Source organism: Arachis hypogaea, chromosome 5, assembly GCF_003086295.3.
Source record: "Arachis hypogaea cultivar Tifrunner chromosome 5, arahy.Tifrunner.gnm2.J5K5, whole genome shotgun sequence".
NCBI lineage: Eukaryota > Viridiplantae > Streptophyta > Magnoliopsida > Fabales > Fabaceae > Arachis > Arachis hypogaea.
In genome coordinates, this window is record NC_092040.1 from 746,290 (window position 1) to 762,736 (window position 16,447).

Here is a 16,447-nt window from a genome sequence, read left to right on the forward strand (position 1 = left end):
AAAAAAATATATTAAAAAATAATTTTTTTATTTAAATCAGAAAATAAAATAAAATAAAATATTTAGAATAAAAATAAAATATTTTAAACGTTTTGGGTATAAAATTAAGCTTTAATCAAAATATTATAGATTAAAATAATATTGTATTATAAATAATCTTTCAACTTATATGACTAGAAAAATAAAAGCTTAATTAACAATAGTAATACTAATACTAAATAATAAGCACTGAAACACTGGTGTTTAGGAGTTAGGGCAGATAACATCGTCAGTTAACAAACGATTTTTAGAGAGTTTGTGGTTAGTACACTATTTTAAACAGATTAATAATATATGTGAGGTAGGTAATGTCCAATTCTTATAAACTACGATTTTTATTTTTAATATGGAAGAGAGGTTGGTGTGTTGCAGCGTTATAGAGAGCACAAAAATTTTATCTGTATGTGATTTTAGGGGAACACAATTCAGACAACGAAGGATCCATTTTCTTTTATATCAACTCACATATTTAAAAAAATATTTTTTTATACCAATTCAAAAGGTCTATTTTCTTTGTATTAAAAAAAAAAAACTAATCGAATGGTCCGATTAGTTAACTGTAAATTTTAAATTTTCTCCCTCTCATAACTCAGACCATTCGATTTGATAATCCAATTTTTTTTAACAAAATTCGAATGATCCAATTTCTTCTGTCTCATATTCATGTATAGCATCTCCATTCTATACATCAATACATAACACACACGCATGACATATCTAAATTTTTTAGCCTACAAACTACATGTGATGCAATAGTATCTCTAAAATAATGTATAGTAGTATGTATGCATTTGTAATTAAAGAATGACAATAACGTTATTGTGATTAACAATAATAGTAAGAACTAAGAAACTAAAGAATTAAGCGACCGATCGAAGGGAACAACGAACATGAGTTATTATTGACAATATAGATAAGTTGATAGGTATGGACACTGTCCCTTTCCCATCACTGGATATGCCGTGTACAGTTCATATACTCCTAACTCCTCTAATGGCTGCTTCACCAACTTGCATTTATTTATTTATTTTTTTATTTTTTTAAGAAAAAAGTTAGTGTAAAACGAATTCACAAAGAATGCACTTTAGCACGCTGAAAAATTAAAGAATTATTCTTATTTGTATAGTCATTTTTTAAAATAATGAATAATGCTATAATTAATTTATATTTAGATATTTTATTTGAAAAAGTGATTTTAACATAATCTATTATATTTAAAATCTATAAAAGAATTATTTTTAAGTAGTATAATTACAAAAAATAGATGTCAAATAAATTTTTATGTTATTATTATTTAATATTTAATACTCGATATCAAATTGGTAAAATCAATTTAACTCAAAATAAATTTTTTTCTTATAATCATAATTTTCTGGATATTACTTTCGTGTATAAGCTATTTTCAACTTAAAATTATTAGTTTTTATTGTAATCTATTTTTACATTTTGGACTTAAACATGATTAATTTTTAATAATTTATTGTGGTTGATATATCATAACAAAAATTTCCTAACGTTCTCCTAAATAAAGCTAAATAATATTTATATAATAATTTAGAAAAATTTTAGGAGAATTTATAAAACGAAAAGTGAGACGATTCATTGTAGTTTGGAAAAAATATTGTTAGATACTAATTATTTATGTATTTTTATTTAATAAATTAAATTTTTGAGATGGATAATTTTATAATATAGTATCAAAATTTTTATAACCAAAAGATTTATAATTTGTTTTTTTTACTATTCTCAAAGAAAATATATAATATATGTAGAAGACAAAAAACTTCTATACATAATTCATATTTTAAACTAAAAAACAGTTATTTTTATTTAAAACATATTAAACATATAGTTATTTATATAATTTTTTAGAGTAAATGTGCTTTCCTGTCTTTAACTCCCTAATAAATATAAAAATCCAAATCGGTCCATATCTTCTTGAATATATGTACGTTTCAGTTTTAAATAAGTCACTTGTTGATGTGTCAGTAATTTGTCCCTATAATAATGAAAAAGATGACCAAGCAAGTGACTAACACGTCAGCAAGTGACCTCTTTAAAATTGGTTGCAGGAATTAAAACGTACATATATCAAAGTAGATAGGGACCAATTTAAATCTTTATATTTATTAAGAAGTGTAAAATCCATCAAACAAATGGTTAAAGACCGGAAAAAATATTTACTCTAAAAAATTATATAACCAAAACATTCTTGGAAGACGATGATATTATCAACATGAAGCTAAATCGGGGGAAATTAAAGTTTGTAGTGTTTAGCCTATAGTCTGCATGGTACATAAGATGAAGATGATGGAAGCAAGCTAGGCAATGCGTAATATCTATGTTTTGAGATATTTATTTTCGCCTAAGCTATTGAGTAGTGCTGGAATTAAGTCCTATCAACAATGCAACTTGAGTATTAGCTGGAGCTAGTGGAGGCTAGCTTGCATTATATTGCTTCCCAAATACAAGTAGCACCATAATATCTAACGTTATTTGGATATCTAAAATTACATGTTTTTCTAAAAAATTAGACTTGATTCTGTTCATTTTTCTTTTTTTTTTCTTTTCTTTGAAATATTCAGTCACAAAAAAAAAGATTACTGTAAAAATAATTTTCATAACTATGTATATATAGTAGTAGGACCATTCTTCAATGTACTCATCTCCCTGAAATTAATGCCAACATGACTTTATTATATATGGGTCATCTATCTTATCCTTTGTGACTCATTACAATACAAGAAAAAATGAATTTTCACTATTATTATTCCATTTCACTGATATTATTATTCATAGTTGGATTCTGGGACCATAGAGGTGAAGCTAAAGGGGACATTTTATGCTGGATGTAGCACTTTCTGAAGTCATAGCTATGAAACTTTGAAAAAGAGCATCTATCTGTTTGGTAAAAGTCTTTGTAAAGAGCATCCATCTATGATGATATCTCTTAATGAGTTAATTGGGACCATTAGCAGTGGTGTGATACTGATACTCATGATACTGAGATACCCATTATTATCTAATCCATTCCATGGAATTGATACTTACTAGATAATAAACTGTCACTACATTCCATTAAATCAAATATCCAATGTACGTTTTATGCCATAAAACGTGTGCATTAGATTATACCTGCAAGTTGTTCTTCAATGTTTATTAGGTTATTGCATTCCCATTGACTTTCTTAATTTGTACACACTTTTTTGTGTGTGACAAATTTATACATAGGATGTCCGCGAATCGAATCAGATCGGATATAGCTGAAAATTCGATCTGATCCGCACAATTTTTATTGGAATGGATCGGATATGATATCCGCACTTTTTAGTGCCGAATCCGATCCGATCTGCAAATGTGCTAATCGGATCGGATATCGGATATATTCGCATAATTAAACCTTCTCTTTTTAATTATATTTTTATGTAAAAAAATTCAATAAAAATATTTCTTTCATACTTTTAAACTTATTTATTTCTAAAATATTTTTAATCAAACTATTTCTAAATAACAAAAATAAAATAATACAATATATGAATAATAATTACTAACTAAAAGATACAAACAAGTAAATATAATACCATACATATATATATAATTATTATTGTGCATATCTACGGATCTGCGGATCGGATACGTAGATGTAGAGTAGATATCCGCGATCCGATTCGCAAAAGGTGCAGATCCGATCTGATCAATTTACATATCGAATCATATCCGCAATTTTTTTTATCGAATACAGATATTTACTGCGGATATGTGGATGCGATCCGATCGATGAACACCTTTATTTATACACTCTAACACAGTCAAACCGTAGATGGCAATTTCAAAAATTAGGATATTTTTCAAAAATAATTTAAAAATCTAATATGAATTCAATATGATAGACAAATTTATTATTGTATTTACGATCTACTTAAATTTTAAAATTTTTTTTATTAAATATAATTATTGTTATTTGTGTTTATTAAAAATTATTTTTAGTTTGATTTACTGAACTATGTGGTTATATAGCGAGTGGTAGTATTTGTAATACAATAAACTTAGGAAAATTAAAGTAACTATAGATTCTTATTTTTATTTTTTGTTTGGTCTGCGGAGATTTTTTTTATTTTTGGGTATACGGTAGTGGAGATTCTTATTCGTTTGAAAAGATATTTCATCTCATATATATATATATATATATATATATATATTTTTTAAGAGGAGGGTTACAAAAATCATTTTAGACCAATCCAAAGCCATTCGGACCCAATGTTGTGGGCTTTCATTTTGGTGTCATTCACCTTGTGAGCTTCGGGATTTTGAATTTCAGGGCCCATGGCCCAAGGTTAGAGAAACAGAAAAAGATTTTCATGAAATATATAAATATCTTGACCAAATTAAATTGATTTAGTAGTTATTTTATTAGTTTACTTAACAAATATTTGAGATTTAAATGCAATGATGGAGGAATTTAATTTTTATAAAAATACTTTGGCAAATTTCTTTTTTTTTTTTAATCTCCGAATTTGTTTTCAACAAAATACTACTCCACCATAATAGTGAAAATCACCATGAAGCACCATAATGTGCAAATTGGGTGTTAGTAGTTTACATAAAAATAAAAAATTAGGAAAAAAGACGAATTATATTTATTTTGGAACTGAAGTAATAATAATAAGTAGCAAGATGCTGAGAAAGTAACAGGAAGAAGAAGAAGCATAAGGTGAAAAAACTAAAAGGGTGAGGCAAATGAAGATGTTGTGGTTGAAGTAATTGAATAGTAAAAAGTAAAAGTCACATGCATTGACCTAACTAGAAGCAAGTAACATGAATGATCAGAGTGTTTTCACGCTCAATGAAGTTACAGTGCCTAGATAGCTAGTTAGAGGGTGGGGAAACATCTAAGTATCAAAGACAACAGTTACAAAACACTACGCACTCTACGCTGGACACTGTTCTTTTCTACTCTATTCAACAGAATTGCAACCACACACGAACGCACACGCACGGTCACCGTCGCCAATTGAATCCTTCACACGTGACCCTAACTTTTGGGCTTTCTCTGTGGGCCCCAACCCCCTTGTTTCTTTCGCTCTTTTTTACCCTTTTACCCTTCTTCTGTCTCCCCCTTTCCCTTCCCCTCACGAGCAACTCACGTGCACTCCACCTTACCTGCACCTTCTCCTTGTCCTTATGATCATTATTCAGAGAATTTATTTCTAAATTTTTAATATTTTTTGGTGACTGGCTGTTTTTTCATTTATTTTCCTGAGAATGCATGTGTATTATTAGAACTAAAATGATTAGATTGAATAAATTAATAGATATTGGAGTTTTCTTTTCTACCATTTGGTTCACTAATCTAATAACGCGACCATAACCTAATCATGACCTTATCCCTTGTCAACTTCATGATTGCACTCCCACCATTTTCTATCTCAACTTATCAGCAACACTAATTTCGTTAATTTAATCAATTACAAAAAAACAAATTGCAGCAAGTTGCTTTACTAATAATCAGTTTTGTGAGGGAAAAAATGTTCAATTCAGCAAAATTAAAAACTAGAAATGACTAATATACGTTTCGTCCATTATAACTCAGTTCAATTATTTTTATAAATCAGTTTATTTTGTCACGTTTGGATAACACTCAAAAAAAACGAGTTATATATTATCGACAAAATTACTCAGAAAATATCGGAACATTTGAAAAATTTTCCAACATATATATTGTAACTTTTTTATATTTGGATTTTTCTTTTTACGAGCATAAAATAATACGTCATTATCTTCTTTCTTTTTTAGTTTTTTAAAACATATTCCAATACTAAATATAGGAAGATCTATCCAGTTATTCTATATCAATAGATAAATAAACCTTGATAGCATAGACCAATTTAAGAGGGCAAGTAGGTGCTATGACTTTCTCCCCCTTTCCCTCCAGAAAATTTAGGAAGTCTCTCATATAATATAGGATTTGTAGATTTTAATAAAATTCTTTTCAATCCAATAAATAATTAGTGGTCTGACATTTTCACTCTCTAAGCATGAGTTCAAATCATAAATGATAAAACATAAAAATATGACTAACTAATAATAATAGCAGCTTTAATTTTTCCATTTGCTATTCATGCTAGTTCCTCCTGTACATTATTTTCACAAAGTATACTTTATTTTTAGTTTATTATGTTAAATATGCAACATTAATAAAAAGAAAATATGAGGTAGACGATTAGCGGTAGCAATAGAGTGGGGAGGAGCTGGTTTTATTTTACATCTTATAACAGTTGCGTTTTATAATAATCCGCATAAAATTTATCTCGTTTTTACTTATATAAATAATAAAAAATTTAACTTTAATAGTTTTTAAGAGTATCCGCTCTTATGAATTATTTTATATATATTATATATGATGGAAACTCGGGTGCAGTTGACTTTATGTGAAGTTGATAGTTGAGAGTCGTAAAATAAAAATTTAGTCAAATCATTTAACAGCTCTCTTCTATTACCTTTACGTAAAGTCAACTGCACCTGAATTTCCACCATTATATATATACCGGAAGAAATAGATATTACTTAAATCTACTTAAAATGCTGTTCTACTAAATTTCGTTTCATACTTACTCGCTCCGAATGAATAAGGATAAAATAAATATCCACGTATTTAGATAGTGTTGTTATCCCTATAAATAATTGAGGTTGATTAATTAGCAGCTAATTAAGCTAATAAGTAATAAGTAGAGTGTATGAAAAGTGACGCAGGGGTGATGGTATGAGAATTATTAAGGAGAAGGTTGATAAGAAAAGGGTGAGTGAGAAGAAAGAGATGGTCATAGACTAGTCTAGTCTGGTAGGAGGATTAGGTATGATCCACTAACAACAAACAACAATTGATGAGCCTTTGATGCTATAGAATGGATGGAGTAGAGCCTAGGGAGGAAAAACAATAAGTAATTAGGAATGAAAACTTCATTTCACATATGAAAGAGAAAGAGAAATACTATTTTTTTCCCTAAAAAAAAAAAGAAAATTCAACACCGTACGGATAGAATATAACACGGCTTAATGATATATCAAGTAAATATATAATTTAGAATTATTCAAAATTTAAGTTATTTTCATATATTTTTTTTATTTTTTATTAAAAGTTTTGGTTAAATTTGGGAGAATAAATTATTTGAAAAATTGCAATTTAACATGTAATTAATCAAGTTAGATTAAACTAGTAAAATTGTTAATGAAATGTTTTAAATTAAATGTTGGTTGGTTAATTAGAAGAACATTATAATTTTTTCATAGGTAACTGTTTTTTCAGGTAAAATCTTTTCAAATAGTACGTGTTTTGAAAATTTTAATTTACTACTTTACTCTATTTAAAATAAGTAAATAACTATCGTTTATAATATTTTATTTTTTATATAAATGTGAATAAGTGTATATAATCATTGTTATTAATTATTCTCTTAAACTTATTCTTTTTTATTTGATAGTAAATTAAAGCTAAGTTATTAGTAAAAGAAATTTAGTTAGATTATTGCCAAATTATTTTGGATAGAAGAGATTAGAGATCTACAATTAAAATACGAGTTCAATGAGCTAATGATTTATTTATACAATGTATACAATGAGCTATATAAGTTACAAAATGAACATCATCTGTAATATTCAGAATAGCCACCTAGATAATATGAATAATAAACATCTCATGTCGTAATACCACTCATCCCAAAAGATTAAGCTGATTTTGTGATTTACCAAGCTTTTCAGATCTAAAGTTCTAATACCATGTCATGATACCACTCATCCCGGAGGTTTACGCTAATAAAAAAATATAACACTAATTATTATATCTCTAATATTCTCTAAACTTCTATTATAAGAATTGTACAAATATTTTATTGGCTTCCTGTATTTTCCCTTAAAATATTCACCATCAAAATTGAAATGATAATTAATTAGTAACTCCGTGCAAGTTTACTTTTGCTTAAAGAGTCATGGTAAAAGAAAAAATAGAAGAGTACTAAAGATAATTAAGTAGTGTTGCATTTTGAAGAGATTTCGTTAGAATATTTATAGAAGTAATGATGAAATGAATGAAAGTGGATGAGGTTTATAGTGTCATGGTCAGCACCCGGCAAAGCCACTTATAATGCCGCTTTCTTGTCTCCTAACCCCTCCATTCCCTGTTTCCTTCTGTCCCCTTCCTACTCTTCTTTTCTTTTTCTGCCCTTTGTTTTCACCCACTTAATTAATTCCCTTCCTTTCCTTTTTCCTCCATTAACCTATTTTTAATCACCTTTGACTCCTTCTAATCATGACCTGCTTGAAAACTAAATTCAATACAAACTGCGGTCGGTTTTGCAGGATGGTATTATTTAGGCCTTGTAATTATCCCTTTTTTTTATTTTCTTGCTTCCACTTATTGTGCCGTGAAGGTTAATGATGCTATATGCTTAGTTGCTTACTCTACTTAATCTATTATTATTATTATTATTATTATTATTATTATTATTAGGCATTAGAGGTCGGTATGAATAGACTTTTAAAAAAATACTTATGTTTTAAAAATAAATTTTTAATTAAAAATATTTTACATTTGAATATATTTTAAAAAAATATTCAAGTGCTAATTTTTTTTATATTTTCTAAGTAAAATATATTAATTTTTAAAAAAGTAAATAATTTATTTTTTATTAAAAATATTTAAAAAAAATATTTCGACACATTTAAAATTCAATAAAAAAACTTTATTTTTTAAAAAATTATTTTTTTATCCTCTTAATTAATTGCCTTACATTTTTATACATTGAAAATTCCATATTTAACTACTTAATGTATACAAAAATGAAAATGATCATTGATTAATATATAATATAAGATGCAAAGTTAAGATTCAGAATCTTTTAAGTTTAACAGATGACAAAGATAGAATAAGTCTTTTGTAATATAACTAAGTCTACTGAAGTCTGTTGATGTTTTATTTTGCTTTATAGTTATATTGAGTCTTTTTGTTAGTGAATTATAAGAATTTCAGTTCTTGGTTGTATTTGGTTATGAGACGTTTGTTTTTATGTTGTTTGTGGTGTTTTGTTAGCCTTATATTTTGTGAGTTTATGTTCTAATTGTTCTTCTTGTATGAGTTTTTGTTTTATTATTTTGATTCAATCCTTCTGAATTAAATATTACATATATCTCCAAATTTAACCAATAATTTATGGATTTTTATCTCAAAAAATTGACTAGAACAGTAAAATAAAATTTATAAACTTTTTTTTGTTGTCTATTATAAAAGAGTTGTACTTCACCCCATTTTAAACAATAGAATTCGAAATTTTATAAAATAATTTTTTTACTCGTTTCTCGTCATGTAATCCCAATTTTCAAATTATAGTATGAATATTCTACAACTCAATAAAAGTCGTAGAATGTTTTATAAAGATACTCAATGGATATTTATTAGTAAATTTTATTCTTTTTTGCATTTTTATTAATCATTTCTCTATAGTACACAAAAATTAAAAAATTATATTTCACTAGCCATTATGAGTGGCAGTGTGCCACTTTGATAAATATTTAAAATTTTGTTTGTATTTATATATATCATATTCATTCTTAAATCGAATTAATTGAATTCAATTTATAACATTGATTTAGCATGTAAATAAATCGAATCAATTAGATTCAATTTACTTAAAATACTACAAACTGTTACTAAATCAAAATAAACTGTTTCGAATTACCTAAAACAACTCTCCTCTTTAATAAATCGAATTTTACTATAACCAAATCGAATCTAATTATATAGAATAAATGTAAATCGAATACATAATTTCATTCTCTACATGTAAGTTTTTACCTTCTAGAAGGCCATTTGATTTGTTTATGTGAATTAAATGTATCTAAATTTATTTTAATGTATAAAAAAAATAAACTTCAATTAGTTTAAAACAAAGAATATAAAATAGTATTGATCTCTCTTATATCTTAATGACATATATTAAAATTATAAATTAAAAATTTGTATTAAAATTACAAAAAAAAAATAAATTTTTATACATTTATTTTATATTTATTAAAAAAATTAAAACTTTTTATTAATAATAAACTCATTATACGTTCCAAGAAGACTAGAAACACATCTTAACAAAACCGAATAAAATATGGAAGATATAATTTGAGGGGAAGGTGTGAATAGGATCGGGGGTCTCCTGTGATATGCAGTAGTAATGATGGCATTCAAATATGTCAGTAAACTGTCTGATATCTGCTCTAACTGCTTCCCTTGCCAGCCAGGCAGCCATTGCTGCTGCCTTTGCTCCATGTTCATGCTCATGCTCCTCCCCACCACCCACCAGGCCCCTCCCTCTTCTTGCTGTGCACACATTGTCATTCTTGTTACTACTTACTACTCTCGTGTCTTTCATCATCACCATCATATCCTTTATCAGAACAAACAAAGATATCCCACCTGCACTGCTACCTCATTAATATTTTATGCTATCTATATCTATTATCAGTTTGCTACCAAATCATATTTTTAACCCTTTCTTTCTTCTTTTTCCCCAAACCTACTAATTCCGCTTTCTATTGTCCTCCCTAATTAATGATCCATGCAAAATAATTATTACTACATGCTTCCTTTAAAAACTGGTAGTTGTAATTAATGATATTACTTAAGGAGAAGTACGATTTTGGATCTTGGAAAGAAAAAAAATATCACTCTAAAATGGTAAAGTTTGATCATTGTAATTAATCTCAACTTAGATTAAGATATTTTAATCTAATTGTGTATTATTCTCATCTTTTATTCCTTTATACTGGAAAATTAGACTAATTTTTTATATAAAAAATATTAGTATTTTTGTTAGAAATAAAAGTATTTAGTGTAATTACAGATAAGTGAATTTTTTAGGTAAGAAGTCAACACGTGAGGACGTGTTAGACACGTGGCAATATTCTAGCCAACACGTGGCAACATTTTAGCCAACATTTGAGAGGTTTAGTGTAATATGTGGGGATGTGTTGAATAATTTTCATAATACTATAATACATTTCAAATATCAATATTCAATCAAAACACTATTTTTTATATTAAAAATAATTTCTAAAAAAATTAATTTTAAATTTTTTGCTGTGTGATTTACACCCTCATACAAAATAAAAGAAGTTTACATTGAAAAAAAATCTACTTTGATGTTAACTCAATTATCATTAAATAACATACAATCTCGTTAAATAACTAATAAAAATTTAGTTAATAATAAATTAATAAATATTTTTAAATTATATTTTATATTAATTAATTATTATTAATTAATAATTATTAAAATTTTATTTTTAAAAATATAAAATTAAAACGTATTAATTATTTAAAATTAACTATTTAAGAATTATTTATCTGTATTTTTTTAATAACATATGATTCCACTCTCTCTTCTGGTCTATGTTTTTTCCAATATTAAAATTTGGTGTGCGAAAAATGTACTTGTTATGACAGAAAAATAATATTAAATAATCCATTTCAAAAATAAAAATTCCAATAATGCATTCTTAGACACATATAAATGAATTAAAGGATAAGTTCAACCATATTTTTTTAAATTTAAATAAAAAATCTATGATAAATGTCCACTGACACTTGACTAAAAATAAAGTTGGAATTTACTCTAGTCAAAACCTGGTCAGTAATGTATGGTTAAGCATTAGCTAACACTTAACAGAAGCAAAGTAAGGGGCAAATGGGACATTTAGGAGTTGCATTTCCGTTCCAAACCCAACCTGGTTTGACAAAACCAAAACGGCGGAACCAGAAACCGTCGCTGTTGCCTTTGGGTCTACCAACACATTTGACATTACCCATTTTCTTTTTCATTTTTTATTAGTATTCTTTTTTGAAAGAAAAAACAGTAAAAAATTATATATAATTATATTCATATAAATATAAAATTATTAAATAATTTAATATATTTAATTAATTATTATCTAATAATTTTTAACTATTAATTTTATACAAAAAAAATTACACATGAATTTTGACTAAAATAAAAGGAAAAGAGAGCATGAGAATCATAATTCATAGCATCTGTTTTCAGCGACAAGATATTTAATTTCCTGTCCCCCGCAATGTCAAGAAACCAACGGTCTCGATCTCTCCGTGATACACGATCAGAGCCGTCCAACGCCATTCCACATTACTCAATAAATCACCCACATCGCCTTTTGCGACTTTATCATATTCCGGTTTTGCCCCTACACCGTCCCCCCTCGCGTTTCGTTTTTGTTATGGTTTTTATGTCTTAACGGCACCTCCTTTATTCTTTTCATTCATTCCCGTTTTCAACACAGTTTCTCTCATCTTGTTGCTTTCTTCTTAATGGAAGGACCTTAAACCTCTCTCTCTCTCTCTCTCTCTCTCTCTCTCTCTGTTCTTCGCACTGTGTTTGTTACTTCTCTCTGCATTTCGCCGAAAAGTTGCATAGTACAAGAACTGGTTTCCTTCGGCGTTTGATCTGCAACCAAACCTTGTTTCGTTTCGTTAGGTGCGCGCTTCAAATCTTCCCTTTCCTACTCTAACAGCTCCATTGTGTGTGTGATTTTTTTGAGAAAAAAAAAAAAGAAATCGGTGTTTCTATTCAGCTGTTTTTCCTGAGCTAACACTAGGGCCTTGTTTTTGGGTGATGATTCGGTGTGGGCGCGGATCTATTGAGCTGACGCTGCGCCTTCTGTTCTTTCTATTTTGTTTTGGGGAGAATAATAGAAGGGGGAAAATGTTTGGTAGTGTTTTAGTTTCGCATGAAAAATCCGCATATTTGTTTAAAACTGTCATGGATATTTTGATTATTAGCCATTTTGGAATGTGAAATAAGCTTAATTTAAGCATGCTAGTCAAATGTTTTGTTTCTGAAAGCGATTTACTTTACTTTTAGGGTGCTCTGCTGCATTGTCTTATGGTTAATTGATGTTTAAATTGCTTACTAATCGTGTGATTATTGTGATATTGTTTAATAGGGCGTGTTTTTTTTTTTTTTGGTTGATTTTGTTAATAGCATATAAGGTTTCTATTTCTGGCAATATGTGAATTGATTTTGTGGCTTTGCATTTTCTGTCTATATCTGTTTGTGTGGCAGCTTGATTGTGTCTCTGGACTCTGATGTCTCCGCGGGCGCTGGCTCTGGTTTCAGAGGACGAAGGGCAGAGCAAAGTCTCGACGGTAGCTTCTGCATCTTCACAATCCCTGGACTGTTTCTCCCAAAGTGGGGGTGGAGGATTGAAAGAGCGAAATTACCTTGGGTTGTCTGATTGCTCATCAGTGGACAGCTCCAATTCTGCTGTCCCAAGCTTGTCTGATGAGAAGAAGGGCAACCTGAATTTGAAGGCTACTGAATTGAGGCTGGGACTCCCTGGATCCCAGTCACCTGAACGGCATCCGGATGTAGATGTGTTCTCTTTGAGCTCATCGAAGCCCGATGAGAAGCCGTTGTTCCCTTTGCTTCCAATGAAAGATGGTATCTGCTCGTTGTCCCAGAAGAATGTTGCTGTGTTGGGAAACAAAAGGGGTTTTGCTGATACCATAGATGGATTTTCTCAGGTGAGAAATTCTCCTGGTAAAAGAGTATTTACTGCTGATTATGAATCTGACTCATCACTACATATTTGATGCAGGGGAAGTTTGCTGGTAATACAGCAATAAGTGCAATGTTATCACCTAGATCTTCTGGTCTACAGCCTACTGCGACGAAGGAAATGCCAATGGTGTTACAAGAACAGCCATGTGCAGCTAATGGAACTGGTCTAAATAGCCATACGGGTCCTTCTGCCAGTGCCAGTGCCAGTGCCCCAGCTTCTAAGTAAGTAAAGCCTGCTGGATCATGGATATACAATTTGTGAAGAAACATGAAGTTGGATGAAGGCCTTAACAATTGATTTTTCATGTGTTTCTTGTTTATCTAATGTGGTAAGGTCTCATGTATTGCAGGGCGCAGGTCGTTGGTTGGCCTCCTATAAGATCATTTAGGAGAAATTCAATGGCAACCGCATCAAAGAACAATGATGAAGTGGATGGAAAACCTGGTTTGGCCGCACTCTTTGTGAAGGTCAGCATGGATGGTGCTCCCTATCTCAGGAAGGTGGATCTCAGAAGTTATGCATCCTATCAGGAACTATCTTCTGCCCTTGAGAAGATGTTCACTTGTTTTACCCTAGGTATGCTGTAGCAATTCAGGTTTATTTTATCTTAAAATTGCTTTCTATCATGTAATTTATTTTCAATTTTTTGCTGTTACTGTGTATTTTTACCTAAAATAAGCCTTTGGTACTTGTGTACAATATCAGGTCAGTGTGGCTCCCATGGATCTCCAGGAAGAGAAATGTTGAGTGAAAGCAAGCTGAGGGACCTTCTGCATGGTTCAGAGTATGTCCTCACTTACGAGGATAAAGATGGGGATTGGATGCTTGTAGGGGACGTACCTTGGGAGTAAGTCATATTTGAACCCTATATGCTTTGTCTATTTTTTTATATTTTCATTTTTATTTTTCAGACAATAGAGCAAGTGTACTGTAGTGCAAATGTATACTCTAGAAAGTCCTAATCATTATTAATCAGTGCGAATAGTTAATCAATTTCCAACTGCAAAATATTTGTCAATCCTCTTAGATTCTTAGTTACTAGTTTTAGCCTTTTAGGTACTTAAAACATAAGATTAAGTAGGCAATATATATGATTGCAACTTACCCCAAAAAGTAACCAGGAAATTGTCCTTCACTAAAACAGAAGTTTAATCTGCACTGGTTGTTTAGCATGCTACTCTGCATACAATAGTTCTTTCATAATCAAACATAAGAATATTTGTGCTAGATCGACCGGTTTTAATGTATTTTTATTATCAGCTATTAACTTTTTAATGTAGCAATTTGGTTTCCTTCTCTTCTGGTGGTTTAGCACTAGATTTTTGGTTAAAAGTGTTTGTGTGTGGTAGATACTTATTTAACTGTATCACATCACACTAAATATCTTGACCATGCCTACAAATTACAATTTGACTGTTGAAATGGTTGTTATGCGGGCGATAAGTATTTCTGCAAATTAAGTTGTCCATTCTTTTCAATACTGAATACCGAGAAAATGGACTATAGATTCATTGATTGATTGAGATTTTTGCTTTGCTCTTCTTTGCATCTTCACTAGTTTTAACCTACAAATTTACTTGTAGGATGTTCATAGACACTTGTAAAAGGCTGAAAATCATGAAGGGTTCTGATGCAATTGGTTTAGGTATGTATTGATTGTATTCTGTGATGATTTATTTCGAAGCAATTTTAATAGGGAAGAAACCTTGACTCTAAGTACCTCTATATTTGGAGAGCTGCTTAAGTAGACTTTCTGTTCTTTGCAGCTCCCAGGGCCATGGAGAAGTCCAAGAGCAGGTGTTAGATGCTGTATCCAGATGTTTGGAAGTGATGACTGCCGTTTTTTGTGAATTAAAAATGTTTAGTTCTGGATATCCTATGTTTCTAAGTCCATTAAGAGTTTGTGTTTATCTGTTTGTTATATTTGTTATCTTATGAGGCTACCTTGGTAGATTTAGTGTTTGTGGAATCTGTAATCATTATAGGAACCTGTCTTGGATGAATGGAATGCCTTTTACAGCTTAATTTACTCATCCCAATCTATCATTGACTAATCTTTTTCTTGTCCATTATTCTTTCGAAGGATAGATAGCATGTACTACATGAGTTTTTTTAAACGAACTAATACATTCATACCAAAAGCAAAAAAGTAACCCAACTAATGCACATTTAATTGTACAATCTGAAAAAAAAAAGGCGCACCTAAACATTTCTATACAATGTTTGTACTTTGTACAATATAAAATGGTTTTCGATTTAAATACCAACTTTCTTATTGGAAGATTAAATTGTTGATATCAAGCTATGTAAATATGGTCTGGCATCCTAAGGTTTAGCAAATTTTTTTAAAAAGGGTTTCTTATGTTCACATTCGTGTCTAGGCAACAACTAACGAACACAAATTTTTAATATTGGGTCAATGAGTTGCCCAACTGCTATTTTTGTTTTTGGGCCGGCATGGCCATGTATCTTTTTGAAGTCCATATCATAATAGCTGATTAATTATATATTGAATAACCCCGTCCAAACAAAAATAAAATTATATATTGAATATCCTGCTTGGTAGGAAATATGACTACATAGCTTATTCAGCTTTTATATTGTAATTAGTTCACTTTTATTTCGAACTATGATCCTAGTAAAGTAGTAATGGAGGCAATAGTCTTAGATTTGATGCACTCTTCTCTCTTAGCAATCTTTAATGCATCTTATTGTAATCGTACATGTATATAAACCTGCTTGTTACCTGTTTTTCTTTTTTACAAACAATGAAAGCATAAATTCAGACTCCAAA

At 29.4% G+C, this 16,447-nt stretch overlaps 1 protein-coding gene across 1 annotated transcript; it reads left to right on the forward strand.

Moving 5' to 3' along the window:
• Nucleotides 1–12,250: 12,250 nt before the first annotated feature.
• Nucleotides 12,251–15,678, forward strand: LOC112799997 (auxin-responsive protein IAA8-like). Its single transcript, XM_025842019.2, has 7 exons — nt 12,251–12,566; nt 13,155–13,615; nt 13,690–13,874; nt 14,003–14,229; nt 14,359–14,500; nt 15,237–15,298; nt 15,420–15,678. Exons 2-7 carry the CDS (start codon nt 13,178–13,180, stop codon nt 15,455–15,457), a joined length of 1,092 nt encoding a protein of 363 aa, XP_025697804.1. The 5' UTR covers nt 12,251–12,566; nt 13,155–13,177; the 3' UTR covers nt 15,458–15,678.
• Nucleotides 15,679–16,447: the final 769 nt, after the last annotated feature.